Genomic DNA, 19,617 nt, shown 5'->3' with positions numbered 1-19,617 from the left:
GAGTGGTCGCCAGCCAATCACAGGGCACATATAGACAAACAACCATTCACACTCACATTCATACCTATGGACAATTTGGAGTCGCCAATTAACCTAGCATGTTTTTGGAATGTGGGAGGAAACCGGAGTACCCGGAGAAAACCCACGCATGCACGGGGAAAACATGCAAACTCCACACAGAGATGGCCGAGGGTGGAATTTGTGTTTTAACCTTTTTTTTAGGTGTAAAAAGTTGCAAACGACATATATGATCCAAAATCTAACCAATCCAAATATGGAAGCTATACCGAGCTTGATACAGTACATATACCACCAACCACATATCTCTCTCGTTTTGGTGTTGCTCAAGACTAATATAACAATAACGAAGGAGGAAGACATTTTAAATAGAGCGCCAATTTTCTCTCTCCTTGAGTTTAGTGGCTCTTATTGTAAGAGCTGTCTAGTTACAAGGACTCTCCACAGGCGGGACCGGGGCATTCCTTCTGCCACTTTAGCGAGAAGATGAAGGGATAAGAAGTGATCAAGAAAAAAAAAGTTGTGGGAGCAATAGTGAAGTAAGACTGAAAGAAAAAGCAAGGCTGGAGAGGGTGGGGGGGTGTTTAGTTTTGGACTTTTAATTAAACTCACCAGTGGAATTCTAAACAAGTCCTTTTTAAACTTTCTTCCTGTGAGTGCAGGGCTTAATGTGTCTGGGCTACAATGGAGAAGAGGAATGAGAGAGGAGTTGAGAGAAGAAGGTGCTGAAAGCAAACGAGAGGCTGTTTACAGATAAAGCCACTGTGGTTCCTCGTTAGTCAATTAACTCATTCAAGGCTAATGAAAAGTCTAATTAACTTTATGTTAAAGGTCATGGGAGGTTTAGAAAAAGAAACTGTTGGCTGGACATTCTCCTTCGGAAGCAAAACAACCCCAGACCATTACACTACCACCACCGTATTTTACTGTAATTTTTGCCAGATATGATAATGGTTTAATTTCATTTGAACATTCATCAGATTACAATTGAATGCATCACATAATCAGTTCACAGTTCCACATGTCCAAAAGGAGTAGGAAGAAGCAAAGCTTATTAAATCCTACCCCTCCAGCTGGTACTTTTACAATCGGTAACTGTCACATTTGTTCACTTCCTGCTTTCCAAATATAGTTTAATTTTTTTCACCCCCGTGACCCTTGTGAGGAAAAGCAGTAGAAAATGAATGAATGAAATAATTTTTTTTTGTTTATTTTTATTTTTATTTTTATTTTTAGTTTTATTTTTAGTTTTAGTTTTAGTTTTAGTTTTATTTTTATTTTGTCACGTACCGAAGTTTGAGCTGCCATATCATATTTCTCCTCTCTTGTAGAGAAGTATTGGATGACATTTTTAGCTAATTGGTTATTTTTAGCCTTATGCATTATTTTAGCTGTTTGAAGATGAACTATATCAGCAAGTTGAAGTATTTGTGATTTTAGAAATAAGGAGTTAGTATGTTCTCTGTAGGTGGCATTATGAATTATCCTTACTGACCTTTTTTTGCAGTACATTTAGCGAGTGAAGATTGCTTTTATAGTTATTAGCCCATATTTCCACACAATAAGTAAGATATGGTAGAACCAGAGAGCAATAAAGAGTGTGGAGTGATTTCTGATTGAGAACAAATTTGAATATTGAAATATTTCTGGCCACCTTATGTTGTATAAAGATATAATTGGAAACACAGCTGGTCAGACCACAGAGTATTCCCCCCACAGGTCTTTCAAGCATGTAAAGCATGTAAAAGCAAGATTCATGAATGAACATAGTCCTTCAAAGTGCGATGTGGCGAGGGATGACTGTATTCAGGCCCCAGAACTATTTTTCCTTGACGGTGCTGCTCACTTCCCAGGAAAAGTCAGTGAGAAGTTACATTTGTGGAATCGGGCATCCACACCCCTTTGAGTCAGATAAAGAGGAGAAAAGAGGCACTGAGGCATACTGGAGGGTGTAGAGGGTGATCTGCAGGGTTCTTCTACCTGAGAGGAAACGTACACACGCACCACACACACGCTCCAAAGGAAAGGGCTGCCAAGTGCAGCTTATTGAGGCGGTGAGTGGGGCACTAACAATTGGCTCCTGGGGTTACCGGGTGATCCCTGGGAGTCTAGGATTCAGAAAAGGGGTTAGTTCATCATTCACACACTCAGCAGATACACAGCAGAAACACAATGAAGGAGGGGGGGGGGGAAGAAAAGACAGGAAGAGGAAGTCACAGGAAAGAAAAGCAAAATAAAAATAAGTATGGTTTTATTATTATTAACTAATGTAATAATTTAACAAATAATTTAAGTTTGTCGATTTTATAGCATACAGAAGTATCGATATTTGGGTATCGATTCGCACACCATTAGCACAATGTCAGTCTGACTTGTATGAATAAAATCACTTCCCCACTTGGTCCCAGTGCAAGTGGACTGCTACGGCAAAAAGTACAAATACATTATAAACATTATAATATTATTAATAATAATTATTATTTATATATATAATTATTATTTAGTGATTATTATATATATTATTTTTAATTATTATAATTCATTTATTTATATTATATTATTTTTATACTATTTTTCTGACTTTTCTTCACACACTGGGTACTCTAACGAAGTAATAATAAAATTATTATTTTTTAAAATTATAATATTATTAATATTCATTCATTCATTCATTATCACGAGTTATTTATTATTATTTATTTATTATTATTATTATTATTGTTATTATTACCCCACTTGGTCCCAGTGCAAGTGGACTGCTACGACGAAAAGTACAAATAAATTATAAACAAATACTCGTGATTTATATATTATTCATATTATATTATATATTTATATTATTTATATATAATTATTATTTGGTGATTATATATATATATATATATATATTATTTATATATTTATATTATTTATTTATATTATATTATTTTTATGCTATTTTTCTGGCTTTTCTTCACAAGCTTGGTACTCTAACGGAGTAATAATAATTTTTATTATTATTTATTATTATCATTATTATCACAAGTGTTTGTTTATAATTTATTCGTACTTTTCGCCGTAGCAGTCCACTTGCACTGGGACCAAGTGGGGTAGTAATTTCATTCATACAAGTCAGACTGAGATTGTGCTAATGATGTACGAATTGAAACCCAAATATCGATATTTCAGCATGCTCTAAAATTGACAAACATAAATGATTCGTTAAATTATTCCATTAGTTTGTAACAACACATTTAGCCAACACCTTGACTGCATATGTCAACATATGGTAATTGATGTGTGTGTGTGTGTGTGTTAGCAGATACCACACAGAGCTGTGACGAAAGGAGCAAAATACAGACATTTGACACACACACATACACACAGATACACACACAGAGAGGAGTTTTTCAGCTCATTAGGCAGAGGGCTGCGTGTCAAATCAGGTTTTGTATGGAGGGCGCAGGTTCATTATGATCTAATTTACCTTTAGTGGTTATTCAGCTGGGCAGACAGGGAGAGGAAGGAGGAGGGATGGAAGCGGGAAAGGATGAGACTGGAAGGAAGGAAGCTAAAAAAAAGGATGAAAGCGAGAAGACAAATCATCGGTTGCGGCCTCCATGTTTGTATTATATAATAAGTTAAATAGTTGTTCTTATAAGAGGTGCGGACTCGACTAGAGTCAGACTCGAGTCACAATTTTGATGAATTTGGACTTGATTAATCAAAGTATTGCAACTCGACATGGACTTTGACATCAGTGACTCCGACTTTAGTCTGATGGCTTGAAAAAAAATACTAAAATGTGTCCCCATTCAAATTATTCAGCTAACATGACCAAAGTGATATACAGTGGTTGCCTTGGTTAACATCATAAATGGTCCGACTCAAACCAAAATGGACTCTAACCAGGGCAATTTTTTTTCCATAGAAAATAATATAAATTCAATTAATTTGTTCTAGAAAACTAAGAATGTTAATAAAATGTTAATAATAATAATAATAATAATTAATAATACATTTTATTAATACATTTACATACATAATACATTTTATTTTTTAGACGCATTACAGAAAAAATAGAGTTGAATAAAAGCAAGTAAACAGAGTAAAATATACATGAAAATACAACATTCATTCATTAATACACAGCTAAAACATGGGTAAAAGCATTAACTCAAAACACATTTTATCAACAATAATTATAGTTTTACTTGCAGAAAATGGTGCAAAAATCATTACAAATGAATGTTAATAAAATGTTAATAATAATAATAATTAATAATACATTTTATACAGTGGTTGTTTTGGTTAACATCATAAATGGTCCGGCTCAAACCAAAATGGACTCTAACCAGAGCAATTTTTTTTCCATAGAAAACAATGTAAATTAAATTGATTTGTTCTAGAAACCTAAGAATGTTAATATTATGTTAATAATAATAATAATTAATAATACATTTTATTAATACATTTACATACATAATACATTTTATTTTTTAGACGCTTTACAGAAAAAATAGAGTTGAATAAAAGCAAGTAAACAGAGTAAAATATACATGAAAATACAACATTCATTCATTAATACACAGCTAAAACATGGGTAAAAGCGTTAACACAAAACACATTTTATCAACAATAATTATAGTTTTACTTGCAGAAAATGGTGCAAAAATCATTACAAATGAATGTTAATAAAATGTTAATAATAATAATAATTAATAATACATTTTATACAGTGGTTGTTTTGGTTAACATCATAAATGGTCCGGCTCAAACCAAAATGGACTCTAACCAGAGCAATTTTTTTTTCCATAGAAAACAATGTAAATTCAATTGATTTGTTCTAGAAACCTAAGAATGTTAATAACATGTTAATAATAATTAATAATACATTTTATTAATACATTTACATACATAATACATTTTATTTTTTAGACGCTTTACAGAAAAAATAGAGTTGAATAAAAGCAAGTAAACATAGTAAAAGATACATGAAAATACAACATTCATTCGTTAATACACAGCTAAAACATGGGTAAAAGCGTTAACACAAAACACATTTTATCGATAATAATTATTAATTTTACTTGCAGAAAATGGTGCAAAAATCATTACAAATGAATGTGCAACTTAACATTTAACATCACTTTTACCTACTTTTGTTGGGGAAAAAAAAGAACAAACCCATCAATTACCAAATATAACACATTGAATAAATAAACACATTATTTTGCTGCAACAGAAATTTGCAAAAATAAAAAAATATATATCAAAGCAAAATGGAAAAAAAAAACCAAGGCACTACTGGAGGAAGTGACTCTGGCGAGGATGCGTAGTCTGAACGCTATGTTATGTTTTGTCGTCAAAACCAGAAATGAGTGTTATGTATATACAGTAAAATGAGACACTGATTGTCACCCTTTCATCCATTAAAAAAAACCCAAAACGCTTTACCAGTGTTAACTTTGGAGAGCAGGTGCTGATGTAATTCTCCACTGTTGTATGAGACCGGAACATGTATACATAGGGGTCCTCTGCCTTTGTATGAGTGTGTTAAATGGGTTAGGCTGTGGTGTCCAGAAGCAGCAGTGTGTGTCCTGGCCAGGGTGCAGGGATAAAGGCCTCCATATTGTGCTGGTCACTCAGCTCCAGTAGCCAGCCAGAGGGGCCGTCCGGCTGCCAATCACACCGAGCTCGAGCAACAATGGGGAAGAGTTACCCTGAGCTTGTGTGTGCACACACACACACACACACACACACACTGATATCTATTCCAAACTGCATGTAAAAATAATAAAATAAAAATAATAGTTCTCTTTTTAAGTCTTACTGGCTCAATGACACATAATGAATCACAATGAACGAAGGACATTTATGTCACTCTCAAAGAAAACAAAACAAAACAAATGTCCTCAGAAAGTAGGACATGTGGTCAGTAATGCACATTTGGTTCATGGTTCTCATTGGTGTCAAAAACTATACATTGTAAACTCATCTATCCATTAATTATACTGCTGATCCTCACTTGGGTCACAAGTACCAGCCAATCATGGTGGCCAGCCAATCACAGAGCACATATAGACAAACAACCATTCACACTCAAATTCACATTCAGTCAACACAGGAAGTACAACAACAAGGAACTTTCCCAATGCTAAGGTGTGTGAGCTTATATTATATCAATATTAGGTACTACGAGTGGAAAGGTGACTGTAGGGGTGTTAGAACAAGTCTAGAATGTTCTAATAAACAGGTTGTCTATGCTTTAAACACAAAACAATTCAATTTATGAAGAAGGAATCGCACTTTGTGGCAATGTGCTTATCCAAGTCGGGTGTAGAGTCAATTAAACGCAATAAATGACTGTAAATGTATGTAAATATATACATTAATATAAATATACCTAGGAGACCAGGGTTCAATTCCACCCTCGGCCATCTCTGTGTGGAGTTTGCATGTTCTCCCCGTGCATGCGTGGGTTTTCTCCGGGTACTCCGGTTTCCTCCCACATTCCAAAAACATGCTAGGTTAATTGGCGACTCCAAATTGTCCATAGGTATGAATGTGAGTGTGAATGGTTGTTTGTCTATATGTGCCCTGTGATTGGCTGGCAACCAGTCCAGGGTGTACCCCGCCTCTCGCACGAAGACAGCTGGGATAGGCTCCAGCACCCTTACGACCCTCCTGAGGAAAAAGCGGTAGAAAATGAATGAATGAATGAATATACCTAAAGATACACAAAAATAATCAATAAAATATTTTAATTTCTAAAGCATAGAAAACCTGTTTACGACCTTCTGAATACATTTTTGATATATCAGATATAAATTTTATATCATAAAAATGCGATAATTCAAACCTGCAATAAAAGCCTGTTGTTCAGGCGATCAAATCTGATGTGCGTATTACGAGTGACACTTACTGACCATGCAATGTAGAATACTACCTTATACTGTCCTGTATTTGTGTTTTAGTTCATTTAGTTGTGCTTTATTTTCGACACAGTAAACAGTAGGTTGTATTCAACCACAAAACAGCAAACAATGATTCAGATTATAAATTAATTCAGGAAAAAAACGTAATATTTAAAATGCAATGAACGTTGTATGTGTTTTATGGTGCTTGTGTTTTTGGTTTTGGATCGTTTCTCTGTTTGGATGACCCACCAAACAGCAAAATTACTAGCAAAATTGACAAAAAAGTGATTTTTGTGAACATGCCTATTGTATAACTCAACCATTAGGCATGGAAAAAGCCTTATTTTTACACTCATATTATATATTACACTTCACAGTAGTCAACACACACCATTATTTTTTAAATCTTATTTTTCACACAAAAATTATAAAGGAATTGTACAAAAAATATATATATATATAATGTTAAGAAAGGGTCTGTAACTGATGAAGACGTCAGACTTGAAAGTATTGTATTGAATTCTCAGCAGCACTCCATGCACGGCCCTCCTTTTAGCTCCATTTCCATGCCCTTTGCATTAATCTTTTGTAATAACACTCCAAGCCTTTGGCTTGTCCATGAGTGCCGGGATTGTGTTTATCTTTTCAAACGCTTTGAGAAGTAAATCACTGACAAGCATTCACTTCCAACTCCGCCGTCACAATGCAGTTCCGATCCAAATCACATCACCTCTTAATGACCGCATTCTTTTGACACACTGAATTTCAACGATTGGCGATTCTTACCGGGAGCTTTTCGGCACATTTGATTAGAAGATTAGGAAAAGCACAAAATTGGTAGCGGGATAAAAAAAAAAAAAAAAAGAAGGTGTTGAAGAATTTCTATTGTGTCTGCTGACAGAAGGCAGGGTGTGTGTGTGTGTGGTCGAGGTCCTCAAGTGGTACTTCACATCTTTGGAATTGGATCGGATCTGCTTGGATCAGTAACAAGAAAGAACCTGCATTTAAAATTTTTGTAATGACTCAAGAGATTATGTCATGGAAAAGGAATTCAAAAGGCCCCGGAGTGCCAGAACAAACAACTATTATGAAGTGATACATCACTTTTTTTTTTTCCCCTCAATTTATAGCTGGTGGGTCCCATCAAGTTTCTTTCACTCGACCTTCTGTGGGACCTAATCGTTGGAACTCAATCCCTGACTTCAGATGCACACACGAGTGCCTTGGGAACAGAACAAAGGAAAGTAGTCGTTTCAAATCCCTTCATTTGTGAATAATAATGCAAAGAGTGGAAAATGTATTATGTGGCTGTAGTTAACGCTCTATCCATTATTATGCATACAGTGCAGGAAATCATTGTACAACACTACAATTTAAACAGAGAAAGGATATGAAAAAAAGTCCTGAACAAATTAAATTGAGTGATTGGAAGTATTTGAACGCATCATACAAGTTATATATTTCATATTATTCACTAGGATTTTCAAATCAGTGACAAAAAATGTGACTAAATTTGAAACTTGACTACTATTTATCACATCATTACATTAAAACTGGGGGGGGGGTAGGATTAAATAAGGATTAATAATAGGATTAAATAAGCTTTGCTTCTTCCTACTCCTTTTGGACATGTTGAACTGTCAAATGTCATACATCATGTATTCTAAAATGCGACCATGCATTATAATATATATATAATTACGATAAAATGAATGAAACCATTCATTCATTCATTTTCTACCGCTTATCCTCACAGGGGGTGCTGGAGCCTATCCCAGCTGTCTTCGGGCGAGTGGTCGCCAGCCAATCACAGGGCACATATAGACAAACAACCATTCACACTCACATTCATACCTATGGACAATTTGGAGTCGCCAATTAACCTAGCATGTTTTTGGAATGTGGGAGGAAAACCGGAATACCCGGAAAAAACCCACGCATGCACGGGAGGAGAACATGCAAACTCCACACAGAGATGGCCGAGGGTGGGATTGAACTTGTGTCTCCTAACTGTGAGGTCTGTGCGCTAACCACTCATCCGCCATGCAGCCCATGAAAGAATTCATTCATTCATTCATTTTCTACCGTTTTTTCCTCACAAGGGTTGCAAGGGTGCTGGAGCCTATCCCAGCTGTCTTGGGGCGAGAGGCGGGGTACACCCTGGACTGGTGGCCAGCCAATCACAGGGCACATATAGACAAACAACCATTCACACTCACATTCATACCTATGGACAATTTGGAGTCGCCAATTAACCTAGCATGTTTTTGGAATGTGGGAGGAAACCGGAGTACCCGGAGAAAAGCCATATTTCAAATTAATTTAGATAAATGTTAAGTGTGCAGGAATAAGTGGTGGCTTCAGGTCAATTCTGAAGGGGTTAAGCCACTGTAAAAGTTTGGGAACCACTGCCCAAGAGCACAAGTTTGTGATAATTTGCTGCCCCCTAGTGGCAGATTTGATAACTGGTCATCACTCACATATATCACAATAAACAAAGGCGTCTCCATCCCTTTTTTGTGTGTAAGAGCTTATTCTTACAAAATGAAAATGTCAGAAAGCTATTAATTTTTGTAACTGTAATTTTCATAGCCTAAGTCACATCAAGCACAGTCAAAAAAATTGCAAGAACAAAAATTGTCTCACTATGACAGGCTATGATGTACTGCCTTGTATGATGTCCCGGATCTTTTGTGTGTCAGCTTGCAGTGGCTCATTGTTGGGGTCAATCTTCAGGGCAGCTTGGTATTCTTGGAGTCCTGTGAAAACAAGTCGGAAGGCGGATTAGGTAATAGTCATACACCGTGAGTTTCAATAGGAGATTTCTATGTGGCTGCACTATGGTAGTATACCTAACTACATGTTGTAACCACAAGTAGTTTTGTGTGTAGGTATTTGGAGAACAATATGGAGGCTGTTCTTGCAAGAATGTAGTACTAAACGTATTCATTCATTTTCTACCGCTTATCCTCACGAGGGTCACGGAGAGTGCTGGAGCCTATCCCAGTTGTCTTTGGAGGGGTACACCCTTGACTGGTCTCCAGCCAATCACAGGGCACATATAGACAAACAACCATTCACACTCACATTCATACCTATGGACAATTTGGAGTCGCCAATTAACCTAGCATGTTTTTGGAATGTGGGAGGAAACCGGAGTACCCGGAGAAAACCCACTACACACAGGGAGAACATGCAAACTCCACACAGAGATGGGTGAGACTGGAATTGAACTCAGGTCTCCTCGCTGTGAGGCCCGCATGCTAACCACTTTACCACAGTGCAGCCGCTTTTGTACTATATAATATGAGAAATAATGCATAGAATTAGGGTTAGGTGTAAAATTTACCATGCCATGTCTGTGTAGGGCTGCATGGCGGTCGAGTGGTTAGCGCGCAGACCTCACAGCTAGGAGACCGGGGTTCAATTCCACCCTCGGCCGTCTTTGTGTGGAGTTTGCATGTTCTCCCCGTGCATGCGTGGGTTTTCTCCGGGTACTCCGGTTTCCTCCCACATTCCAAAAACATGCTAGGTTAATTGGCGACTCCAAATTGTCCATAGGTATGAATGTGAGTGTGAATGGTTGTTTGTCTATATGTGCCCTGTGATTGGCTGGAGACCAGTCCAGGGTGTACCCCGCCTCTCGCCTGAAGACAGCTGGGATAGGCTGGGATAAGATGTGATGAGCGTTGCAATGCATTTTGGACCTTCTGTATAGAGCTCTAGCTGGCAGAAAGCAGAACCTCGGCGCACATGGGCTCTGGCTCGGGCAGCAGCATTGGCAGCGACGGCTGGAGTCAGCAGTTCGATGGCCTGCATAGGAATACGATCTTAGTATCTTCAGAAATACTACATACTGGGTATTCATCGCTCACTGTGAGTCCATCCACACGACATACACAATCCAGACCACTCTGACCTTAGAGGAGTCCTCAATGGCTTTGTGAAGGTTCCGTAACTTCAGATGACACGCAGCCCTGTTTGAATACAGAGCTGGGATCTTTCTGTTGAGTCGGATAGCCAAGTTGTAGGCGTTCAGAGCGCTGAGGTAGTTTCCAGCTGCAAAACATTTGCTACAGGACAATATGAATTATTTTCATCATTTCTGCTGACACCAGACAGGAAGTGATGAGAGCGGATTTGACTCACTTTCCTTTCTCTTTCAACCAATCCGGATTTCTCTCTTCCTCGCTTAAGTCGTTCAGTTCTTCGACATCTGCATTGATCGCACGTCTGGCCTCTGCTTGTTTATTCAGCCACTGTAGTTCGTGAATAAAAAATCTTTAGTGTTCATTTTATGATTGAATCCAACTCGGATTCAAATATTACCTCCTCTTCCTCAGCGACTCTTGACTCTCTGAGGGCTGTTGGGAAAACTCGAGGAGTGAACGAGACCTCTATGTTTCCCAGACGTCTCGGAGCAGGGAGATCCGTGCATTTTTTCTTGCTCTGATCTTCATTGGCACTTCTTTTATCTAAATACATGAAAAGAGCGCTTCATTCAAACTCAAATAATATGATTATGATTATGATAATATGATTTGTGGGATATTCATTCATTCATTCTCTACTGCTTTTCCTCACAAGGGTTGCGGGGGTGCTGGAGCTTATCCCAGCTGTCTTTGGGCGAGAGGCGGGGTACACCCTGGACTGGTCGCCAGCCAATCACAGGGCACCTATAGACAAACAACCATTCACACTCACATTCATACCTATGGACAATTTGGAGTCGCCAATTAACCTAGACCTGGACTGGTCGTGTGCCCTGCAATTGGCTGCCGACCAGTCCAGGGTGTCACTCGCCTCCTGGCCAAAAAGTCAGGTGGGGTTGGCTCCAGCATACCCCCCGCGACCCTAGTGAGGATTAAATAGCTTCATAGATTAAATAGATGGATGTAGAACTACCATATTGAGTGTAAAAGTGATTATAGGGGTGTTATGTTTTGTCTCAGGGGCTCTAACAATTATTCATTTTCTACCGCTTATCCTCACAAAGGTCGCGGGGGTGCTGGAGCCTATCCCAGCTGTCTTCGGGCAAAAGGCGGGGTACACCCTGGACTGGTCGCCAGCCAATCACAGGGCACATATAGACAAACAACCATTCACACTCACATTCATACCTATGGACAATTTGGAGTCGCCAATTAACCTAGCATGTTTTTGGAATGTGGGAGGAAACCGGAGTACCCGGAGAAAATGCAAGGGTGGAATCAAACTTGGGTCTCCTAGCTGTGCGGCCTGCACGCTAACCACTCGACTGCCGTGCAGCCCAGTGGAACATATGTATTAAAAAAAATAACAGGGAGAACATGCAAACTCCACACAGAGATGCCCGAGGGTGGGATTGAACTCGGGTCTCCTAGCTGTGAGGCCTGCGTGCTAACCACAAGATCGCCGTGCAGCCTCTAACAATCATAAAAAGCATATTTATTAGGTTTCAGTGTCATTATGAGTGGGCGGTATTGGCCTTGTATTTACTTGGTATGGGATTGAAATCTATATTTGACCACTTATATTTTATATTTTAACCACTTGACCACCGTGCCGCCCTTTGTGGGATATGACAACGGGGAAATTACTCACCAAATATGACCTTTGTTCCACCTGACCCGCCTCCGCCAAAGTTCTCTTTAATATCTTTTCCTTTATTCGCATTGCATGTCTGACTCAGGACTTTTATTTGGGCTTCTTCCTTCTTCTTCTTCTCCTTCAGTTGCCACGCTTCGAGTTCAGCGGTGGTTGCTGCTCTTTCGTCATCCTTCATTTTCTGGATTTTTTCTCGCTCATCCTTTTCAATCTGTCAAAAGATACACATATTCATATACTGTATGTCTCTTTTACCATATCTGTGTAGATTACAAATGGTTAGATTTCCAGGGCGTCTTACATTCATCATTGTCTTCAGAGCATACTTCTTTTCTTTATGCTTTTTCTCCGATCTACTTTGGGCTTCGGCAGCGAGCTTTTCCTCCATTTTGGACAGAGCCCTGACTCTGATTTCCTTTTTTGTTTCTTTATCGTCTGGAACACATGAGAATATATCTATACATAAAAAAATATGGCTGCACGGCGGTCTAGTGGTTATTGAGCAGATTTCACAGCTAGGACACCCAAGTTCAATTCCACCCTCTGCCATCTCTGTGTGGAGTTTGCATGTTCTCCCTGTGTGTAGTGGGTTTTCTCCGGGTACTCCGGTTTCCTCCCACATTCCAAAAACATGCTAGGTTAATTGGTGACTCCAAATTGTCCATAGGTATGAATGTGAGTGTGAATGGTTGTTTGTCTATATGTGCCCTGTGATTGGCTGGCGAGGCTGTGCCCCGCCTCTCGCCTCAAGACAGCTGGGATAGGCTCCAGCACCCCCCGCGACCCTCGTGAGGATAAGCGGTAGAAAATGAATGAATGAATAAAACAATGGTTTTAAAGTTGTATTCATATAGATTCATAAATAAAATTTTGCCTCGGTTTTCATACAATATTGCATGTACAAATCCAGTCAGTTTGCCCTGTACTGTATCGTTCCACAAAACTATCCAAACAAACTTTCCAAACAAAGCATAGCATGCAATGCTGACTCTCTATCCATGCATTTTTTCATTGAGCGCAATTGCTAAACAACCCGCCATGGGGCCGAAGAAAGTTCAGTGTGTCAGTAATGTGATTATGAAGGTGAGAACGGAAAGTCCACATAAACATCCCTACATCATTTCTAATTCATCCATTTTCTATACTGCTTATCCTCAATAGAGTCACAGGGGTATGCTGGAGCCTATCCCAGCTGACTTCGGGTGAGAGGTTCGCCATTATTTCTAATAATTTCAAATTATTTTCTGGATGTCACTCTGTAATTATTGCCTGTTAAATGTATTTAAGGATGGCTGAAACTGCTTTAAATGATTTCCTATGGCAAAAACTGCCTTGGTTTTCATGTTTCAGTTTTTGTCTGACTTTTGGAAATAAATGAATAAAACCCAGGTACTACAGTATTTCAGGTTTTGAACCGTCAAGAGTCATGATGTCTGTACTGTACGTACAGTACAATTAGTACGCTCACTTTGTCATTTTAGCATCGATTGAGTTAATAAACTGCAGTCCTACATGTGCTGATTGCCAGATGCTCCCACAGTTTGTTGGTCCTTTTTGACAAACTGATGACTGCGACTCCATTTCCAATCTTTGCTAAGCTTTGCTCGTCATCAACAAGCTCAGACAGAAAGACCTCCAACAGAAACGGTGGGAAATGAACCTGTGCACAAAAACAAAGAGTCAAACAAAGATAAAGGTAATGATAACCATAGAATCCAAAATGGACAGTATTAGGCAACTCAGTAATAAGCAAAACAATTAAGCAATTAACACGTTTATGGTTGTCAACATAAACAAATCCAAATTAGCATATCAATGTTTTTATTTTGAAGCTTACTTTCATACTGTCTAACTTGTAGTAATGGGAAACTCGATTTTACTTTTACTGATGAAAAAAAACTTACAGTGTTGCCAACTCTGCGATTTTGTCGCTAAATCTGGCAACTTTCCAAACCCTATTGCCTACTAGGTTATGCTTTTTCCTACTGCATTGTACATCATATGCAAATCATATGCAAATTAGACGATGGGCTCAACCAGAGACTTATCGACAGCCAATATCTACTTTTAAAAAGTTGGAAACAGTGCATTGATAGGTTGGTCTGTTGCTGAGCTATGTCTGAATGTCAGTATCGGGCACTTAAAGTAAAGCAAAAAATTGACAATACTTTAAATAAAGCACCTTTTTGCAAAGATTTGGAGGCTGGTTTTACCGTATGAATCCACAGTATTTTGCCACTTCATTATACCCGCGAGTCCCGGTACAGTAAAATAAACTCGCGAGTTTTGAACGACTCGGTCAATAAACCACCATCACCAGTTGCTAGCAATGTCGCTGACGTCGTTTCACGTAAGCTGCTTACCGATAATTATAATTAAATTAGCATTAAAAACATTTTAAATGACTCATTTGAATCTGAAATTATATTGTACTAAAAAGCCATTGACTGAGGAATATACATTTTAAACATATAACATATTTAATTTCACGCTACCTTCAGGTACTCGTCTGACGACAAAATGTCCACCTTGGTGGCTCCTTTCAGCGGCACACTAATATAAACCATTGACTCTGTTTGTGTCCAGGAGTGGTCTGTCACTAGCAAAGGCATCTTCTTTGGTGGGCTGCTAGTACACAGAAAGCACTCATATAAATCATATAAAAACTTGACGACATATTTCGGTGAGATGCAGATGTGCTCTTGTTTACAAAAAAAAACCCCACACATAAAAATATTTTCTTAACAGAATTCAAACACTTCTTTCAGTACGTTACCTCCAACGTGGTCTGCGACGTCGGTTGTTATTTTGTTATTTGGGGTTATATAGTTACTATTAGTTAGTTACTAGTAAACTATTATAGTTTGTGGTTATATAGCCACAGTTACTAGTAAACGGAGGGCATTAGCATTGCTAACAACAACAGGCATCCGCTAACTGTGTACAGTCGCTATGGAGACTAAAATTGGGAGGACTGATCCAAATATCGATGCTTTCGATACCAATGGTAATATCAGTATCGAGTCGATACTCACGTGCAGGTAAGAGCAATATTTTTCAACTCTAATTTTTGTTTATTTTCACAAATATCTGTGATTTTGTGTTGTGTTGCTTATATTTTCATATGTATATAATATATTGTTAAGTAACTCAATAAGGGAATAAAGGAAATAAGTCATAGGAGGTGTTTGTGGGCAAAAAGCCAAAGGATTTTTGAATGACAGCCTTATGCAATCACTTCCATCCCTTAAAGATAATGTCTCATTATAATGCTGATACAAAAAAGTTGCATCATTATAATCCAGTAGAATGCCAATTATTTATCTGTACACAACTTTACATACTCTGTTCACTAACTTCTTTACAGTTTACCTGCAGTATGTTATTGTGCACATCATTTTTTATTCCACATCTTATATTACTGGATGGACTATGATGATCAACAGCACGCACGATATTGTGGAAAGAGCTTACATAATATGATACTTTGCGCTTCAGTTTTATGTAATGACAGTCCTCACGTTACATCTTCCAGTTTTTGACGAGGGCAGTTGCCCATTTTATATTCTGTGCAAAGTTTATGATATGTATTATAAAACATTTTCCGTAAATGTGTACAACCATGTGACTGGTGTAATCAGATGGAGATAAGTCTTTGAAAGCCCTTATTTGTTGAGAATCACTATTGTAAGACACGGAGTAAATGATTGATTTCCACTTGCTTTTATTATTATTGTCAGACCAGGAGAAAAGCTCTTGACCGCTGTGGTGTTACACTGGATGTAATATAGCAGGTTGGTATTGAACCATGCAACATTCGTGCAATTTCTCCATCCTAAAAAAAAGTCACATTAATGTATAGGAACCATGTACTTTAATTGCGGTGTATGAAAGTAACATATAAACTCTTTATTTCCTCTAGCTTGTCATTGTAGTGAGGAAGATAAGAGGTCGGAGATAGTAAGACAATAACTGAGCTGATAATACGACCTTGTCTTCAACCTTATCTACCTTTTCCTATACTGACAGGAGAACATGTAGGTATACAATTCCACACTGTTTTTCATCTATTTATTCCTGTGCTTCTTTTTTTCCGTCTCCTACATTTCTCAACCGATTCAAATCAATCCATCAAAATGATTAGTTCATTCAAGACACATTAGGAATTAAAAAAAAAATCCCAGCATTAAATTAAATTAAATTAAATTAAATTAAATTAAATTAAATTAAATTAAATTAAATTAAATTAAATTAAATTAAATTAAATTAACGTTTGCTTGTTTAAATTAAATTAAATTAAATTAAATTAAATTAAATTAAATTAAATTAAATTCTCGACAGGTCAACATATTTATTTTCCAACATTTCAAATTCTGGACAAAACAAATTGGCAAATCAAATGGTGCCCCCAACAGGTGAAAAATAATTTTAATTACTGTAATATGTAATTTATCCTATAGGTTTTTTTATGTTTCACCATTTTTTTGTTCGCTATTTATTCTTGCATTTGTCAATTGCTTCGAACCATTCCAACATCCAAATGTTCAGCTCATTCAGGACACACTGGCTATCTATTAGAGCTTTTCACATTTTCTATGATTAATTACCTTGACTGATTGTTATATTGACATTGTCCCATTGAAAATGAATGGACAATTTCAATGTTGTTCATTTGACATTGAACATTACATTAGTAATGTTCTGCTTATTCTGTGCATGGTGGCATGGCTCAGGTTATACAGCCGTTTTCTCCCAACTTGATTGTTGCTGGTTCGATTTTCATTCCTTAGTTTTTCTGCTGAAGTAAACAAGAAAAAAAAACCGTGAGGAGCACAGCCAATATCTTGGCTTTAAAAAAGCTTGAAAAATCTTCTTTAAAATTTAGATAACCTTTGTAACGTTTGTGTCTATATACAGTATATTGTGTCTAATGTCAGTAATAACGATCCTCGGGATGAAGTCCATTTTGGGTGGGTTGGGTTAAATGTCACTGTTAATGCATCACTGCCACAGGAAAAGGGAGGAGAAAGCCCGTGCAGGGCTTCAAATAAAAGTTGACCTTTTTCTGTTGCATGCACTCTTTCAGATCAGGGTGTAGTTGCAGGTCCGGAAATGGGGAAAGGGTTCTTTATTAGCAAAGGCGTTGGGGTGGTTTGTATCATCCTTGGAGCTGCAGCAGTGGCCACTATAATAGCTCTGAGTGTGGTTTACTCCCAGGAAAAGGCTAAAAATGACAATCAAATATCCCCAACAAATGGAGGAACCACATCCAAGCCAACGACTACCGCCCCATCCAACAATCCTTGGGACAAATATCGGCTTCCTAAGAACCTGATTCCTGACCACTATAATGTCTCACTGTGGCCTCGTCTTGCTGCAAATGAAGACACTGGACTTTTTATCTTTACAGGTAAATATTCGTCTAATCACCTCAAGGTTGGTCCTCGGGAAGAGGTCAAGTCTTGAGTCTCTAGAGTCTTGAGAAGACATTTAAACACATATACTGTTTTGCATTGTTTGGATTTTTAAGATTCATGTTGATATTTTGCTTAATTTTCTTGCACACTGTTACCATTAGATGTAAGTGAAACTGAGATAGTAGTGAATGGGTATTCTGTAGTGCAATACAGGCTTATCGAATGTTCTAAATGTATACAGTGCAACTTCGTTCCAAAACATCCAACAAAAAACAAAATGTCTGAAAACTGAAGCAAAAGAAAAAAAAGTAAATCAGCTTAATCCGTTCCAGACACTCCAAAAAATATTAACAAAATTTTTTTACAAAACATTTTATCAGATAAACGATGAATGGATTGAAGTATTGCTGTTGTAAACTTTCCGTACATCCCAGCGAGTTCAAATTCAATAGCGTTTCACTCTTTGTCAAATTTCTGGCACTTTTAACTTTCTTTGGCCCCATGGTGGATTATGTAGCAGTCACACTAAATATAAAATGTAAAAATGCAGTGAGTCAGCAATGCTTTGTTGGATTCAACTGAATGATACAGAGCAAATTGGCTTGTTTGTTTTGTTTTTTTTGTAGTTGATGAGAATGTTGTCGATTATGCTAGAGTTTGCCAGCGTCCGGAAGACCTTGGTTCGATTCTCTCTGTGTGGAGTTTGAATGTTCTCCCCGTGTGTGTGTTTTCTCCGGGTACTCCGGTTTCCTCCCACATTCCAAAAACATGCTAGGTTAATTGGCGACTCCAAATTGTCCATAGGTATGAATGTGAGTGTGAATGGTTGTTTGTCTATATGTGCACTGTGATTGGCTGGCGACCAGTCCAGGGTGTACCCCGCCTCTCGCCCAAAGACTGGGATAGGCTCCAGCATACCCCGTGAAATTATATTGAAAATGGATATATAGAAAATGGATGGATGGAAATTCGTTTAGGCTCAAATTATGGCCAGGATATGATTGACATATCTATTAATTCTATATTTCAGTGTGATGTCTTGATTGGTTATTGCGAGTTGGTGCAGTAGTCCATTTGAGGTTAACACTCTGGAGATACTTTCCCAGTGTAAGTGAATAATTGCCACTATTTCTGTTCCATTTCTTGAGTACAGTCATGTTGTTGTCATTTTTTTCCACCCTAGTCATGATTTACTGTAAACTTGTGGAGAACCATGACTCAGCTGAAATATGGTAAAAGGAGTATAAATTTGAGTGTTGCCATCAATAGTCATTAATTCTACAATGAAGTTGAAAATGACTTTTTAAAAGTTGAAACCAGTGTGAATGCTATTATATCATTGCAGGTGAGTCCAGTGTCGATTTCAAGTGTGACGAAGAGACAAATCTGATTCTCATCCACTCCAACAAGCTGAACTACACCAAATATGAAAATGACCACTTAGCGATGCTGGTCTCTGTGGATAGTGGAAGCAAAGCACCATCAATACTATCGTCATGGCTCCAGAAAGAGACTCAGTACCTGGTCCTGGAACTGGATGGGAAACTGAAGAAGGACAACATGTACAGGCTCCACACTAAATTTACCGGAGAGCTAGCTGATGACCTCGGAGGCTTCTATAGAAGTGAATATATGGAAGATGGAGTGAAAAAGTATGTTGATATGGTTTTGTTACCCCTTTATGTATGTAAGATCAC

The 19,617-nt window shown here is 37.8% G+C and overlaps 2 protein-coding genes across 4 annotated transcripts in view; one reads left to right on the top strand and one right to left on the bottom strand.

Annotated features, from left to right (window-relative positions):
• LOC131130997 (aminopeptidase Ey-like) overlaps nt 1-19,617 on the top strand; it is a 43,098-nt gene that overhangs the window by 11,180 nt on the left and 12,301 nt on the right. Inside the window, exons 1-2 of one of the 3 annotated variants that reach the window (XM_078798507.1) lie at nt 14,823-14,853; nt 19,266-19,572. In XM_078798507.1, coding sequence (XP_078654633.1) covers nt 19,367-19,572 — 206 coding nt within the window. In that variant the 5' untranslated portion in view covers nt 14,823-14,853; nt 19,266-19,366. Of the gene's footprint in view, nt 1-14,822; nt 14,854-17,600; nt 17,914-19,265; nt 19,573-19,617 lie in introns of those variants that run through there. The other 2 variants (XM_058075238.2, XM_078798492.1) reach the window with 2 other exon arrangements.
• dnaaf4 (dynein axonemal assembly factor 4) lies at nt 7,396-15,126 on the bottom strand. The gene is made up of 10 exons (XM_058075248.2): nt 14,999-15,126; nt 14,016-14,163; nt 12,805-12,938; nt 12,501-12,714; nt 11,247-11,392; nt 11,067-11,176; nt 10,837-10,990; nt 10,625-10,730; nt 9,564-9,676; nt 7,396-8,139 (listed from the first exon to the last, which is right to left on the bottom strand). Exons 1-9 carry the CDS (start codon nt 15,113-15,115, stop codon nt 9,573-9,575), a joined length of 1,233 nt encoding a protein of 410 aa, XP_057931231.2. The 5' UTR covers nt 15,116-15,126; the 3' UTR covers nt 7,396-8,139; nt 9,564-9,572.

The sequence above is a fragment of the Doryrhamphus excisus genome, linkage group LG1 (genome assembly GCF_037039965.1).
Source record: "Doryrhamphus excisus strain RoL-2023G ecotype Guam linkage group LG1, RoL_Dexc_Guam_v1.1, whole genome shotgun sequence".
NCBI classification, from domain to species: Eukaryota; Metazoa; Chordata; class Actinopteri; order Syngnathiformes; family Syngnathidae; genus Doryrhamphus; species Doryrhamphus excisus.
The sequence above is the reverse complement of the archived record's forward strand: the minus strand, read 5'-3'. Positions and strand labels throughout refer to the sequence as shown.